The 17,095-nt window shown below is 44.7% G+C and overlaps 1 protein-coding gene across 7 annotated transcripts in view; it reads left to right on the forward strand.

Annotated features, from left to right (window-relative positions):
* The window catches only part of WASF2 (WASP family member 2), a 432,058-nt gene that overhangs the window by 343,798 nt on the left and 71,165 nt on the right, over positions 1-17,095 (forward strand). For all 7 annotated transcript variants that reach the window (XM_085645690.1, XM_085645694.1, XM_085645692.1 and 4 more), the window contains 2 exons: positions 5,798-5,915; positions 15,602-15,732. In XM_085645690.1, coding sequence (XP_085501816.1) covers positions 5,798-5,915; positions 15,602-15,732 — 249 coding nt within the window. The remainder of the gene's footprint in view (positions 1-5,797; positions 5,916-15,601; positions 15,733-17,095) is intronic.

A 17,095-nucleotide genomic window follows, 5' to 3' on the forward strand; every position in this document is an offset into this window, starting at 1 on the left:
TTAAGATCCTACAACTAAAAGTTTGTTTTATATGATGTGGACAACAAGAGATGTAAGACTGTCCAGAAAAAAACCTTTGTATCGGTGTCCCAGTTGCTCAATAGGCAATGAAATGATTCTACTGTCCGGCATAAACTGATGTAATGGAGGGGTGACTTGCAGATAGGCTGCAGATTGAAAGAGCTCCGCTGCCTCCGCTCAATCTCCGTCCATGACGGAGGAGGCTCCGGAGATTGGGATGATGGACCTGCTACTCTGAGCTGATATGGGGGACACACGGAGAGTCTCTGGTCTGTGTACCACACTTTTCTTGGTGAATACTGTGCAACCAGGATAATTTGTGCCCTGTCTTTTTGCAACTTCCTCAATATTTGAGAAATCCTCTGCAAGGGGATAGGAGGCAATGCATAGCAAAGTGAAATATGTTATGCCCTTGCCAAAAAGAAACCACCAGTATGAATCTGAGCCAAGTCTGCCAGCTGTTCCTTGCATTGGCTAGGAGAGTACCCTTACCAGATATGACGTGCAGTGATCTCAATGAATTCATATGTTCTCGAAGCATTATTACTTGGATTTGGAAGTAAGAAAGGATGGCCATTATGTGGCTCATTCAGTGCTTAAAACATTCCTACTTTGACCATTCCTTCAGACCCGCTACTTTGAAGGCGGGTATTGCTGTGCTATCTAATAAAAAAGTGAGAAATTTAGCGGTAGAAATATGTATCAGAAGAAAAAGCAATTTACATTTGGTAACAACATTTCTGTTCGACCCTACCTTCAGATTCCTCACTGATCCCACTCACCTCCCTGATATCAAGGATGGTTGTAATTTTCTTGTTAATAAGATTCCAAATTGAAATTGTTGCACTGCGTATTCAACTTTTGATTCAAGGCTGGTAAAAAATGGTCAAGGAACTGACTGCTTAACACGGGGATGGTGCTATATGGCTCCAGTAAAGAGACCGAGCTGGCACCACCCACTTGTCTGGGAGACCTGTTGTAAAATATCTGGATCCATTCATACATTTTCTAACGGCTTCACACGACACAACGTCTGTTCTTTGGTTCTGCAACACAGTTCCCTAGACTCTGTCGGATGTGAGCCCATTTTGCATAAAGGTCTGTGCCTGTGCCCTGAAAATGTCAGTAGGTAAGTAGAACCTGCTTCTCTAATGAGCATGGTGTCCTCAAAAACCACATGGCGCAATACAGGAACCAACCAAACTCAAATTGATTAGTTGTTCCTCATCACATGACGCAGATTAGGCTGAGGGGCAGAATTTTCGGCACTGATGCACACCACAGAGACAACTCAAGCAAGTTCTAACTCCCTATGTTTAGACGGCAGGTCACAAGATGCGCTGTGGATTCCAGACACACAGAAAGTAGCACACCGACACCACACCAGACTACGTATCCTCATCTGGGCCAGGTCGTCTCTATGCACACCCTTGTGGACAGCCCTCCTCCCCCTTCCTTGCCACCTCCTTACCTTTGGCGTAGCACTGCTTCTTCATGAATACTAGGTTACCTTTTAGTAAACTGCAGCTGCGTCAAGATCCTTCAGATCCAGACTCCTGCTTATGCTTCATCACTTTTTTATTTGAATATTCCAAGTTTGTATCAAGGAGTTTAGGTGTTGTAGCCATTCCATTTCTGCTTAAATGCTGGTAGTAGGAGACATTGAACAGTAGGCCACATGTATTGTAGCTTCACCGATCGAATTCAATGACCAAGCATGCATATCTGCTGCTGTTTTGACGTTTTTTAGCTCCTTATCCAAGATTCACCTTTTTCAATGCAAGGACTCCCCAAACAAAGGTTTTCGGCACTGATGAGATAAATTCAAGGGAAAGCAAACCGAATGAGAAGCGCTCCATTCAGACTCCCCTGTTTCCCTTGGTTACTCGCTGGTGCCCAGCAAACAGTGCATCCGTTTTTTGTCCTGATGGATGTTGATGCATGATTTCATGTAGCTCACCACCAGTGATGACCATTCTTCTCTCCCACCAACTTAAGTTTGCGCTGTCCATCCACTCAATGTCTGTTTGGAAATTTCTGGTCCATATCTACATGGCATCATCTTAATGCTCACAATTTGCCTTCAAGGAGCAGAGGATTTTCAAGAAAGCTCCTACAGTCATCGCCTTCCTTCAAACGCCCAATGAGAAGTTTGAATTGAAAGAGAGAATCTTCTTTTCTGTGCGACTAGAAGAAAGGTGCAGAGGCATCTGTGTATGTGCAGCCTGCCATATGTCAGCCATTGTGGGGTGGGAAGGGCTGCATCTCTTCGAGGCAGGCCACGTCACAGTGGTGTTGCAGGCACTCCACACCAACCTCTAGGCAGAGGATACACACCTTGTTCTGGTAAATGTCTTATTAGAACACTGATTTGTTTTTCCAAGAATTGTTCTTGTGAGCCCACTAGCAGTGAGAGATGCTTCCGCCTGCTTTTTAAATGCGATTTCTGCCTTGTTGTTCACCCCTTAATTTGCTTACAAGAAAGAAGTCAGAAAGCCAGGAACTAAGTTTTATTTTGGATTCTACAAGTAACATGATACCATCAGCCATTCCTGGCTTCTCAGCCAACATAATGTTGCACTTTTGGGATTGTAGTTTTGAAACTCAAACCCCAAAATGCACAGCTCTGTTGACTAAAATGTTGAGTTGGCTGAATGTGTTATACATGACATGGAGCAACTACTTGTCAGCTATGTTTTAAAAATGTACAACGTTTTCTAGTCTACTACAACGTCTTGTTTTGCCTGTATCAACCCCCTTTCAGGAGGCAAGCATGACTACTAGGCCGCAACCGTGGGGATTAAGATTTGCTTTACTTTGGCTCTGCAAACTGTGCTAATTACAACCCTTTCTTCACTTAGTTGTGGGGTAGCGATCTGAGCTATCACAGCTTCTCAGGAAGGTTAGTGTGAGTGTTACTCAAGCTCAAGCATCCCTGCCACCTCCAGCAGTGCAGTAAGATCATTGTCCAGCCCCTTGATTCTCTTTGTAGAAACAAGAGGTACTTTATTTGACAGAAAACATTAAATTCCACCACATATAAAACACAAGGTGATGATGAACGGAGTGATGAAACGTTTCAGACACTCGCCCCTTGTCACAGATCTAGGTTGAAGCGAAGTGAGCTAAAGACCGATGATGGGCTCAACCCAGATCTGTGACTGGGGGTGAGTGTCTGAAAAGTTTCAGCACTCCGTCCATCATCTCCTTGTGTTTTATTCTGTAGTTATAGTAAGGTTCGGGTGACCAGAGAAAGGGATTTTTTTATTTTTGTCCCTTAATAAATTTGCATTCTTTATGCGATTGTCAGCAAAACTTTCCAGATCTGCTGCCCCCATTTCATTGTCCAAGTATGGAAAGTTTTGCAATGTTTGCTCAGGGGGGTGCAAAGAAAAAAAGGGGGGGACTCAGAACAGGTGGAAAATCCAATGCATTTTACATAGACTTCCGGTCGGATTTTCACAAAAAGTGTCCGGATTATATATTCTACTGTGCAGATGATTCTGTGGGTCACGACAGGTAAGTAGGGTCATTTTTTTAGTTTTACGTGTTTTTTAACGTAGTTATATCTCTAGCCGCGGTACTGCAGAGGTATATAAGGATGACAGTTCATTAGCTGAATGGCTAATGACTGCCTTTACCACAGTTAAAAAGTATCACACTATACTTTATGCTACTCCACCATATGCTGTTGCACTGTACCATATTACACTGTACCCCACTGTAGTGTACGCTATTCTGCTCTGCACCGCTGCACTGTGTGTCACTCCAATATACGACACTCCATTTCACACACAACTTTACAACACTATACTGTACCACACTCCACTTTACTTATGCCCACTGGACACCACATGAAATGTTCCCCACTCCACTGTACCTTACTCCAGTGTACACTATTCCAGTACACAATATTCAAATATATGCACCTACACTGTATAACACTCCAGTATTTAGCACCCCACTGTACAGCTGTATAGTGTACGTGAATACACTCTACAGTATTTACAGGATGTAAATCCACTTTACCACACTCCACTGTATGCTAGCCCTCTGTACACCACTACACTGTGCCACTCCTATATACGCCGCTCTGCAGTATCTAAGTTCACTGCACTTCTTTATATCTTATTGTCGCAATCCGGAATCTTTCCCAGAGGGAGGCTGGCCAAACCAATGAAAGTTTGTAAGAGAGAGGGATAAAGTTCAGCAAGTTTTGTTTTATTCCAAAATTCAATTTGTCAAGAGCACAAAAATTAAGTCAAAGTCTGTGGTCTTTCAGGGGTTCGAACTCCTGGTTGGAAAAGGCTCTGTCTTCACCAGGTCTTCCCCTGGACTTGGGGTTGGATATTCGGTACGTCACCTCCCCAACGTTGATGGAAATGGCATGGGTGGATGGGGATAATACAACAAAAGAAATAGACCAGAGTGAGTCGCAGGGAAAAACTGGCGTTTCTCTCTCAGGGAAGGGGAGTGAGGGGAGAAGTCACCTTTGACCGGCACCGAGTGAGCCCCGACGTGACCTCCCTCCTCCCTCTATACAACGTCCTTCCCCCTCCCGTGTCCCGTAAGCCACTGTAGCGTCGCCTGTACCTTAGTATGCCACCCTCCTCCAGGGGGGTGGCTGGGCGAAACTTAGTCCCGTTGGCCTCCCGGCTTGTCGTCTCTACACGCCACAGCAGTACTTGCTTCAGTCTCTTCTTCGGCTCCACTTCTTCTCGCTGCTATTCTGCCTCCGCTGTTCCTCTCTGTCCACGCCACGACCTCTCCTGCTCCGGGGAAACCCGCTTCCGTCTCCTGAAAGAAGGACGGCCCTCTTGTTTGCGCCCGCTGCTCCTCCGATAGGCCGCTTGCGTATGACGTCGTGGGCCACACCCCGGGGGATTCCGCCTGAGAGATTCCCTTAAAGGGCTCTTGTCCTTCCTGCACAAAGGGTGAAATAACTGGGTCAGAATCGAAGGGCAACAAAGTCCGCAGTTCGTTATCGGACTCGTGACACTTATTTGTGCCAAACGCATGTTAAACTACACAACCAAAACAAATGCAAAATTCATACATATCTAGTGAATTTATCATTTACGCACCACTTTCACATTACTATAAGTCATAACTTATGACTCATATTTATACATATGCACCTCTTTTAAATTAATCAATTTTGCACACCCATACACCTTCTTGTTACCTCACGCACCACACTGATAACTATAACTTGCCACTGTACCATGCACTCTGTTCTGGCAAATATTATAATTTCAGATGTTTTAAGTGTTTTAATTCATGCAAAGATTTCACATGCTAAAACTTATGTAATATCCAAAGGTATAGCTAGTTCCTTGAGAAGGGGTGGGTTAAAAAGTGACTTACATAGAAAAAAAGAAAACTTGTGGTAATCGATTCTTGGTAATAGGGTCATGCAAATTGTTCTGTTGTTTTTTGGAATTCAAAATTGCCCCATAGTCATCCACTCAGGCTTCCACTTCATCATTGAATTAGCTTCACAACAGTTTTTTCATAATTTTCCTGAAACTATTGTTCCATGGTCCTATGAATAGCTGGCTGTGAAAAGTGCCTGTATATGGCCTTGTTTCAGCACTGTTTTCGCAGGCACCTCTTAGGACGGGGTTAATCAGGGACTTATGGGTCAAGGTATATGCTGTCTGTGTTGTCCTTTGTTCAATGACCCTAGCACATGTTGTGTTTGCAGCTAGAGCTTCATGTCATTCACTGGGTCCCTGGACAATTTATTTAACTGTTTCTCCTACTGTTTTTCCAGGGATGATGGGAAGGAAGCTCTCAAATTTTACACTGACTCCTCCTACTTCTTTAATCTATGGAAGGAGCAGATGCTGCAGGACACCAAGGACATCATGAAGGAGAAGCGGAAGCACCGGGTGAGATGGGGTCAGAAGGGCACGTGTTCGTTAGTGAGATGGGGCTGAGGCGCAGTGTTAGAGAAATACCGGGTGTAATGGGGAAAGAGGGGCAAGTGTTTGTAAGATGTGGCTGAGGACGCATTTGAGGAACTGGGCATGTAATTGAAAAATGCTGGATGAGATGGGTGGAAAGGCAGAAGTTTATGAAATTCTGGGTGTGAAGGGCACAGAAGAGCAGCGGTTTCAAAAAATACCCTAGTGAGGTTGGTTCAGAGGTGCAATTGGTCCAGAAACACTGAAAAGGACACAGAGAAGCAGGTGTTAGAGAAACACTGGGTGATATAGACCTAGACGGGCAATTGTTTGTTCGTGAGATGGAGCAGAGGAGCAAGTGCTTGAGAAACACCAGGCGAGATGGGGGCAGAGGGCAAGTGTTTGTTAGTGAAATGGAGTAAGAGGAGAAAGTGTTCGAGATACACTGGAGCAGAGAGGTCCGTGTTTGAGAAACATAGGATCATTTTGGGGCAGAGGAGAAACCTTATGAGAAACACAGGCTGATATGGGGTTCAGAGGAGCAAGTGTGTGAGAAACACTGGGCGAGGTCAGTGACGAAAGTTTTAACATCGGTTGAGCAGAGGGTCAAGAGTTTGAGAAACACCGGCTGGGATGAAGGAAAGGTTTATTTATTTTACAAACATCTGATGAGAGATGAAAAGAGTGAAAGTTGTTTGAGAAAGCTTGAGTGAAATAGGGCAGAAGGGTAACCGATGAGCACCGCCTGAGATGGGAGCAGAGGCGCATGTGTGTGAGAATCGCACTGGGAGGTGGGGACAGAGGGTCAAAGGTTTGGGAAACAGTTGGTGAGATGGGAGAATGGGGATAAGTCTTTGCTGGTGAAATGGTGGCAGCAGAACAAGGTTTGAGAGACACTGTGTTCCATGGTGACAGATGGAGTAGTGTTCCAAATATGCCAGGTGATAGGCAGGTATCTGTGGACGCACTGGGTCAGGTAAAGGTAAGTAGACTGGGCCATGTAAGGAAGGTTGGGCAGAGTGTGGAAAAGATGAGTTGGAGGAGTGGAGCGGGTGTCTGGGTAACACTTGATCAGGTAGGGTAGAAGGGCTGTGCCTGTGAATCTCTGGGTGAAATGTGAATCGGTGCATGGAATGTTATGCAAGAATAAGTAGAATATTGGGTTTAAGAAGAACAAGTGTTTGGGACCTTGAGTGAATGGGTATGGAGGTGCAAGTATCAGTGAAAGACACGATTCAAACTAGGGGGAGGTCCAAGGGAAAACATTTTTTTGACAGACCTGCAGGTTGTGTTTCCCTCACTTATCAACACAATAACCACTAAAACAACCTGGGTCTGGTGCTGAATCAAAAGACTAAACCAGGAGACAGTATATCTACCTATTCCGACATCTCTTTAAGAGAGAACCCTTCTTGGACAGGACCCATCAATCACAAAAGGTGGTGAAATATCATCATTTGGGTCTGTATATCTCAATGCGACGAACCAAGTCTTGACATAACGACTAGGTAACGTCCAGAGAGAGTGCAACAAAGGAGGGTTGCTGTCAGATCTCAAACAATGTCAAAGCGACAGTATATCCAAAAGTTGTAAAGGGGATCCTAAAGTGAGCAGCACTAAATAATAATGGTGAAAATAAAAATGGCTAGAGGAACTCAAATGTGCTTTATTCAGTAGAGTGCCCCTGTCATAATTAAAAAGCAATATGGCAATTTAGCACAAATATTTTGTCATTATGCTAATGTCCATAGCAGTATGGTCGACATGTTTCTGCCCATTGTGATCTACGAGTATCAGGGCTTTCTTCAGGACCTTAGATGCTGCTGTGGTTAAGTGAAAAAACGTGCCAAAGTAATTTCATTGAAAAAATACTTAAGTAAAGGAGTCCTACCGCACCGGTCAATTCAAAGATTTCGAAACCGGATACCCATAATCATTGGGTGATGCCCTCACCTCAACCTGGTCCTTACTCAGGGAAAGGGGGCCCCGCTCTCTCCGTCGGTACCCCAGGGCGGTCTTTGAGTAAAGTATCAGTGCCATTTTGTGAGATTGTGAGTTTCTGATGTTATCCCTCGATAGTAGAGCAAATAAGGAAATTACAACTCAAGTTCCACGAATGTAAGGAGATGAACACTGGCCCTGCACAGCAAGGCATGGCCTTCCTTCTACTGCAATCGTCTGGACAAAAAATCTGCCTGCTCCTTGGTAGTCACTGTTGCATTAGTTCTTCTGTTGGTGCCACTGTGGGCTGGGCAGAGGTCTCATCAAGTGCTTAATGCAGTCTTATTTTGTGGATGCATCATTAAGGAGCTGCAGTAAGGGGGAGAGGTGGCACCTCACAATTAACTTAATATATTGAAGATAACTAAGCACACCTTATTCAGTGCTGACTGATCCATAGAGCATTGTTCACAGGTAATTCCTTTCATGCAGGTTTGTGGGAAACTGGACACTACAGGAAAAATATTCACAGCCTCCCCCAACAATCTTCTTCCAAGTAATTCTCCCACAATACCTGTTGCTGCTGTTTGCCAACTATCAAAGAATCACCCTGCAATGCAACTAAACTGACTCATTTATCCCTGCCTGCTCGGTCTGACCGGGCTCAAAATTACCCCTGCACAAAGCTAGGAGCAGCAAATTGGCTACTGTTCCCAAATCAAAATTAACACCAGCCAATATTTCTATATTGGTAAGTGCTGGTTGCTCAAGGAAGTGAGGTAGACACCCCACCCCACACAAGCACTCTTTCATTACCCTTCGGGGTACTTGTTTGCTACTAATTAAAGTACAGTTCTCTCCAAGCTCCTGTCATTCCCAATCCAGGGCTTCTTTGAACAATATTATACAACTGGCAGTATGAGTCACTGGGACTTGGATAGCATATAGTAACATCAGTAACTGAGGGTAGGATTACAGGGGTGAATTTGCTATAAAACTAGAACCATCAAAGTCTGCAGTACTAGTCCACTGTAAAGTTAAAGATGCTCCACTGCAAGCGATATCTGATCCTCTGCTCACACCACACAAGAGTGCAACGCAATAATGCTTGATTAGACTGGCTGACGAACAGTGTAGTGCTAGAGCTGTGTGTCGCAGTAAACTGTGATGCCCCCCCCCCCTTGCAAATGGTAATTCCCACTTGCTAATGGGGGGGAGTGGATAATTTATGAGTTGCCAAAGTTGGGCTGCTGCCAGATCCTCTTGGGAATGTTGGTGGCGACCCAGGGCAACCTTGTTGGACTAGATTATTTCATTGTTAGTTGTATGTTCCAAGCTGAAGTATGCAAAGGCTGACAGATAGAACGCCAAACATTTCAGGTTGGTGCAGGCAGCTTTTTGGTTGAGTCTCTTGGTTAGGAATGGAATGCTACAATGTTCTGTTCATACAGTTGTGTCCTCAGTCTTTCTATGAGCTCTGGCAGTGTAGCTGCACATGGGGTGCTCTTGTGTCGAGTCCTATCGCATTCCTAACTTTGGCCTAGGATAAGATGGGGCATGATATAAGACTGTCAGTCAGAATGAAGGTAACTGTGTCAGCTGGATCACAGACACATAGAGGAAGCTGCTTGCAAAATTCGAAATCTGCCAGCACTGCATGCCAATTTCCCACAGTCTGAACCCACTCTTTGTGTTCTGTTTGGCATTTGTCACTGGATGGTTCTTTTCCATAACCTGCAGAAGCTTTGTGGAAGTGAAGTAAACAATAGGGTCACCACAATTTGACAGGTGAATGTGTGAACAGGGAGTCTGCTCTGCCAACATGTTAATTTTAAGTGCTGGAGGAAGCACTTTCCAGAACGAGAATACCCTCACACTGTGTGGTGCTTGAAAATAGAGTGTATGTCATGTAATGCACTTTTCTACCACAGCAACAGGCACCAGGCTTTCTTGTCATTTTGGCATGGTCCTGCTCTCAGTTCGAGAGCAGGTTAACCCATTCTCCTGTGCTCTCTTTCTCTGGTGTGACGTGCTCCCATTTGGGGAGCCTTTTTGTAGAAACTCCTGTTCAAGTAACTGTCTAAAATGCTAGGTTTGTAGCATGTGTGGCTGTAGATAAACATAATTTGCATACTCGTACCTAGTATTGTATCCAGACATTACACAAGTTGGTTTTTCTTAAAAGAAGTTTCAAGTTACAAGATGTAAGTGTTTCATCTCAGTTCAGAATGCCATATGGGCCTCAGCTCCACCCTTAGATTGTATTTCCACCTTCTGGTTCGGACGCGAAAAGCTGTGGCTCTGATAACATTGCCATTGTGCACAGCAACTTTGGGCCCAACTTCGGTTCATCGGTACCACAGTAAAATTACACTTGCATGCATCGGATTCAACCTGTTAGATCGGTAGACTGCACATGATCAAGTACTCTTTGTAACTACGGTGGACTCTGCCTCAGAGAATGTTGGCAGATGGAGCAAACTCTTTCGATTCTGCCCATATTTCTGTGGTCCGACCAGTGCAAAGACTGTACCATCTGATTTTTCTTCAGAAAGAGTTGGACTGCATCTTCTGTCAATGCTCCGGGATCAGAGAAAGAGATGCTGGGCCCACACAAGCATGCAACATCCATCCCTAGAGGGCACCCCAGACCTCTGCAGGGAGCACCTTTACCTGGATGTGGAAGAATTGCTGGAGCGGTCTCGACGAGAACTCCACGTCCTGAAATCTTATCAGTAGCTTCTAATGAAAAATGTGACCCTTTTGAGTCTCAGCAAGCAGGCCTGCCCACAAAGAAGACCGCAAGGTATGTGAGCACTGATCTGTGGCATGGGAAAAGAATGAACCGCCACAAAGGACCACCACCCCTGAAGGAGTTGGGCTTCCATCCCGTAATAGCCAAAAAGGAACCAGTAGGCCAACTGCTGCTCTTGGGCCCTTCCCAGTGCTGAGAAATAGGTTCAGAACTGAAACAGCCGCCACGTATGACTCCAGCTCCAACATAGCCAAAGGACTGCAAGACAGGTCAGAGTGGAGAGCGAAACCGAGTTCTTTCAATGCCCAGCTCTGAGACCTCTGAGGTCCCCCATCTAGAAAGACTAGGAGAGGTGCTTGACACCCTACAAAAACACCTCTTTAATCACCTGGACACAAGCAGAACATTTGGCGCAGCCTCCACTGCTAAGTCCCCTCTCCATGTTTCCTCCAATTCCAAAGAAAAGGAAGCTTTACTAATACACCCCCACCTAGGCCAATCTCACCACTGCTCCTCTGCCACTGCCACAGTCTTCAGACCAGTCTATTCACTCCATCACAGACCCAGTCAGCCCGTATAGAAAGGGGGAACTATATGACCAACCGACAGGGACAGCAGATACTCTATGGGAAGACTACAATGTTGATCCCTCTGAGGAACATGACATAGAGCCTCAGCAAGCAAAAAAACCTTCTCCTACAGGTGATACAAGTGTCCCAGGTTGTAACTGTAAGAGTGGATTGACATCACAACACCTCAATCCATGTGGAAGAGGAAGACCATTTCCTAGTAAAGACCCTCTCAAAAACTGAGTGCAGCATTCAGTTTTTATCTATGTTTAAGTATCTGATGAAATCAGCCAGCCCCCGACAACTTTAAAGATCTGCTCAGGGCCAGGATGGTTACGCCCGAATAGAGAAAAAAAATTCTAGGTGTCAGCAGAAGACCCTATTTACATAAGGTCACAGGTTCCACCATACTCTATCTACAGCTAGAAAGAGTCAGCACAAACCACTGGGAATGGTCCACACCCAAAGAAAGGAAGCGCATAGATACTGTGGTAGGTACCCCAACCCACTGGAGCATTACCAACTCTGTAGCGTTGCTGTCAATATATGACAGATTACATTGGGAAGCTAGGGAGACATTAATACATCTTCCTGAGGCATATAGAAAACGCAACAAGAAGCACATGGCTGAAGGGAAAGTATTTTCCAACAACAGAATGGGCTGAGCACTGACACCGCAAACTCTGCCTCATTGGGGGTAAATACCAGCATGCAGCTCTGAAGGCATATTTGGTTCAATGTATCGGCTTTCAAACCAGAGGTACAATAACACCTTCTTAACATGCATTCGGTGTAGAACATCTGTTGCTCCCTAGGTGGATTAAATATTAGAGAACATTTGAAGGATATAGAGATTACCAAATCAGTGAGAGCATTACAAACAGCCACCTCAAGGGGCCCTCCAGCGGGTTTACCAAAACAATGCAGTGGTTCTCATTCCCAGACACAAGCATATCAAAGCCAACAGGCCATCCATGATTTTCAGAAGACTAGGGGATTAGCAGGCAGGGATAATGCAGGGTCCACAGCACTAAACACAAACTAGCCAAGGCCACCTAACACAACACCAGGCGGACTGGACAGATAAAAGGTTTTCCTTCCTCGCTGGATTGAAATCACCCCAGATCAATAGGGGATTGCAATAGTTAAAAAAGGGCTATTGCCTTGAATTCTGCACCACCTCATAAAATACCACAAAAGCAAAGGGTAGTCACTCAACGTCATTTCACCCTTCTCAAAGAGGAAATTCAAGCCTTACTTCAAATTGGGGCAGTAGAACCAGTACTCGCGCATCAGTGGGAATACAGTATATACTCCATGTACATCCTCATCCCCAATTAGGACGGGAGCCTGCAGCTCATACTAGACCTTGGGCAGCTCAACCTGTTCATATTGTCGGATCATTTTCAATGACAACCTTAAAGGATGTCATACTGATGCTCCACAAAAGAGACTTCTTTGCAACATTAAACCTCAAGAATGCCTAGTTTCCCATCTCTATTCATCAGCAAATTGTGATATCTCCGGTATATGGTAAGTGGTCAACACTGCCAGTTCACAGTACTTGCCTTTGGGATCACAACAGCCCACATTGTTACCAAATTTCTCACTGTTGTGGCCACTCACCTCTGATGGGAGGGTGACAACATATTTCCTTATCTAGACGAATGGCTGATCAAGAGCAGCTGGCAAAACTGCGTTGCACACACTCAAACCTACTCCATCTCTTACAACACCTAGAGTTTACAGTCCGTATAAAGAAACCCCGTCTACAATCTCAGAAATTCCAACACTTCCTAGGATTAGTATTAAATGGTTTCATGGGCGAAAGCTTACACCTATAAACTGAGGGGGTGGTGTTTCCATAGCTGCTGCCTCTTTTTCAGTTTACTTGCCCAATGTCAAGAACTGTAGTAAACCTGCTCGGTATGATGGCATCATGCATTGCAATTGTACCGCACACCAGGTTACACATGCGTAGTCTCCAGCAGTGCCTTGTTAGTCAACGGTCACAAGCGGAAGGTCAGCTAAAAGATATAGTGCCATATGTACAAACACATTTTCCCATAGACACAGAATGGGTAAAAACCTTTGATACATCTGGCCCATAGTGTTGATAAAGGCCAGTAATCCGCGGTCTCTGCACTGGTGGAAGCCCAGCAATCTGTTTCCGCAGGTGACTGTTACCACTGACGTTTCGCTCATAGGATGAGGCCCCCATTTGGGTAATATAACTGTACAAGGCATGTGCAATTCTCTTCAGCAGACTAAGCACATCAACTACCTCAAACTCCTAACATTTTCGCTGGCTCCCAAAGCCTTCTATCCACTTGTACGGAACAAGGTAGTTTATATAAGGGCCAACAGTATGACTGCAATTCACTACATATAAAAACAGGGAGGCACACAATCACTTGTGCTGTCCTCTTTAGCTCAACATATTTGGAACGGAGCTGTCCGTCACAACACAGACCTCCTAGCACAACATCTCCAAAGAGTTAGCGGACATGCTAAGCAAGACACATCAACAAGTATACGAGTGGGACTCTAACCAATTCTTTCACCAGTACTTTCACAAGTGGGGGGGATCTTCAACAGTTGACCTTTTCACCAAACATGAAAACACAAAATGCCAGAGTGTTGCTTCCAGTTACCCACACCCAGAGTCCATCAGCAATTCACAATAGATTAACTAGTCAGGGATATTTACGTATGCTCTTCCAGTTTTCCTACTCATCCCATATATGGTCAGAAAGATGCAGGCAAGTCAGTCCCTATAACACTCATTCTAGTGGCCCCCAAATGGGGCAGACAAACATGGAACTGAGCCCCATTAGACATATCCATGTCCCCACATGAGAAACTTGCCATCAGATCGAACCATCTCACTCAAAACCAGAGGCTAATAATATATCCCTACCCCAGGAAGCTGAATCTTACAATTTGCCCCCCGGGATCTTAGAATTCGAATACTTGTATCTTCCAGATGAGTGTACGGCTCTTCTGTACGAAGCACGCAGCCCTACCGAAAGAGTGTGCTACGCAGCCAAATGAAAGTGCTTTAGTTATTACTGTCTTGCAAATCAATTAGGCCTTGTAAAAGTAACTGATCAGGACATCGTTTTCTACCTTATACATTTTCAAAAAGCAGGATTGGCGTACATCTCTATATGACTTAACATAGCAGTAGCTGCATTAATGCAAAACAGAGCACTCTATTCCTTTTTTACAATTCCAGTAATCAAAGCCTTAATGGGTGTCTTAAAAGGGCTATACCCCCTAAAACATCTCCAGCACCTGTGTGGAATTTAAATGTAGTCTTCACCTCCCTCACACAACCACCTTTTAAATCACTGCATTCAGTGGACTTTCTGTTTCTTTCATGGAAAGTAGTCTACTTGAATAATGAGTTCATGTAACTCGCAAACTCATCTTAGACACAATAGCTACCAAGAACATAGAGACAGAATTGTCCGGTGGAGTAACTCTTTTTTTACACAAAGGGCTTTCTCCTTTCTGCTTCAATCGGTATATCGAGTTTCCAATTTTCTCCCTAAAACCTGCCTCTGTTGCAGAGAGGGTTTTACGCACACATTAGACATTGAGAGCACACGTACTGTACTGACAGAACAAAACTAGTTAGCGTTTTGTTGCCTATGCAACACCACTGAAAGGACAAGCAATGTCCAAAGTGGGTATTGCAAGACTGCATTGTAAAATGCATCCAGACCAGTTATGCTAAAGGTAAGCAAGTGCTTTCGGAACCTCCTAGAGCGCACTACATGGAAGATGGCTACCATGACTTTTTTGGGGTAACATTCCCCTAGCTGACATATGCAAGCCAGCAACATTGTCAACACCACACATGTTGATTAAACGCAACTGAGTGAATATATTACCTGCCAACAAGCTGTGGCTGGACAAAAAGTATTAAGAACATCTATATCCACACATGCTATGAACAGAATGTTACTTATCCTGTAAGCATCTGTTCTCAGCATGATGTGCTGTATATTTACAGACACCCTCTCTCCTCCCCATAAGTGGGCAATGATAGCATGTGTTTCCTTTATCACTCAACAGATAAAATCCACAGGGCATATATTTACATATACATAAATCTTTAATCACTACATTAAGTTCGCTCATCCACCCTTATGAATGGAGAACAATCTGAGGTGTGAGCGGAAACCATGTGCACTGTGGGCTAAGGAAAGAGACCCTCTACATCTGTGACTTGAAACTTCATCGAAGAGAAATACCTTGTAATGTCAGAGCCCAGCACCAGTTGACTGGAGTATGCAAAGCTTGTGAATCTAATACACTACACACTACTAATAGATGCTTTACAGTGTAAGTACAATATTTGACTTGTAAAGTGTTTATTGTCCCATTTAATGTTTTAGAGAGAGAAGAAAGATAACCCCAACCGTGGCAACATTAATCCACGCAAGATTCGTACTCGGAAGGAGGAATGGGAGAAACTGAAGATGGGCAAAGAGTTTGTGGAACCGAAGGAGAAGAACGCCCCTCCGGGGTACGTCACGTTGAGCAGAGTGATATCGCCAGTGCACTGAAAGGGGCGGGGGGCAGGATGAAATGAGTGTGTGGCCTGAAGTGTGTACGTCACCCTTGCAGTGCAGTTAGAGGGCGGGGGAAAATATGTCACTGTTGCAGAATATGTGTTGCACAAGCTTGAGTGTTGTTGTTCTGAAGCAGGTGGTCACTTTTTCATCCCTGCGTTCAATCCTCTATTGTCTAAAACGTCTCGCCTCATGGACAGTAAAACCCTCCTGTTCCTGTATGTCTTATATATTAAGCTCTTCAGAGTCCCAGTTCACCCCACGTTAATATTTAACAGCCTCACTTTAGTGGTTTTACCTTCCCAGCACCTCTGTCGCTGAGGACGGCTCTACCTTCATATTTCCAGTTTTCTCTTGTATGGAACTCTTCATATTTCCAGATCTCCTTAGGTAATGGCTCTTACTCGTTAACTCTTCCTCCGTTGAGTTATTGAAGCCCTTCTCCAATAGTTCCTTTTGTGCCATTACCAGTGCTCCCTTCCCTGGCAGTACCTTACATGTGACTATTAACACTCACACCTTCGGTGCCCTGTTTCACCTGTTTAGTTAATTATTGAATGCTAATATATGATCACTGCTGAGAACTGAATTTCTAACTTTGATTATAGAATATTTCCAGTAAACTTATATAATGTGTGTAGTGCCAACTTTTGCAGCGTGAATCTTTTCTGTATTCACATGCTGTGCATTATTCTGCAATCTAGTGGTTGGGTCCAGAAGTGTTGATTTTCATTTTGTTTTTCCCTCTTCTTGTTGGGCGTCAACCTGCCACCATTTGATGTCCCCTTGTGATGTCGTTGTACTTCCTCCTGGGAGCTCCCACCTTTGGTCGCCATCTTCAGATTATTTTTTCCCACAGTTAGGTCTGGATTGATGCGTAAGGAGCTCCAAACTTTGGAGAGAAGAATCAATGAAAATCAGGGAAAAATCTACAGTACGGTGATTCAAGGTACCGGACATCGAATCAAGGTGCCGGAGGGTGCTGAGAGGGAACGAACCTCATTGACGACCGGAAAACAATATGCGTGCAAGGGGCTCCCTGTGCGTGGTGATAGACAAAACACCATTAAAGTTTTGCCAGAATTGCCATCACTAGTTCACCCAGAAGGACCAACATCCAGTCTGCAACCTCTGCTTACTGGTAGATCACCGAAGTAAAGATTGCAACGTGTGTCCGGCAGTCACCCGGAAGACCCTGAGAGTAAGGGAGAAACAGAGAATAGCAAGCTATAACATGCAGGGGCAGAGCACCGTACCATTGCTACGGGACCTGGGCCTCTCCTGCGACATTGTCCTTCTCATCGCTGAAGGGCCTGA

This window comes from Triturus cristatus, chromosome 3_1, assembly GCF_964204655.1.
Source record: "Triturus cristatus chromosome 3_1, aTriCri1.1, whole genome shotgun sequence".
NCBI lineage: Eukaryota > Metazoa > Chordata > Amphibia > Caudata > Salamandridae > Triturus > Triturus cristatus.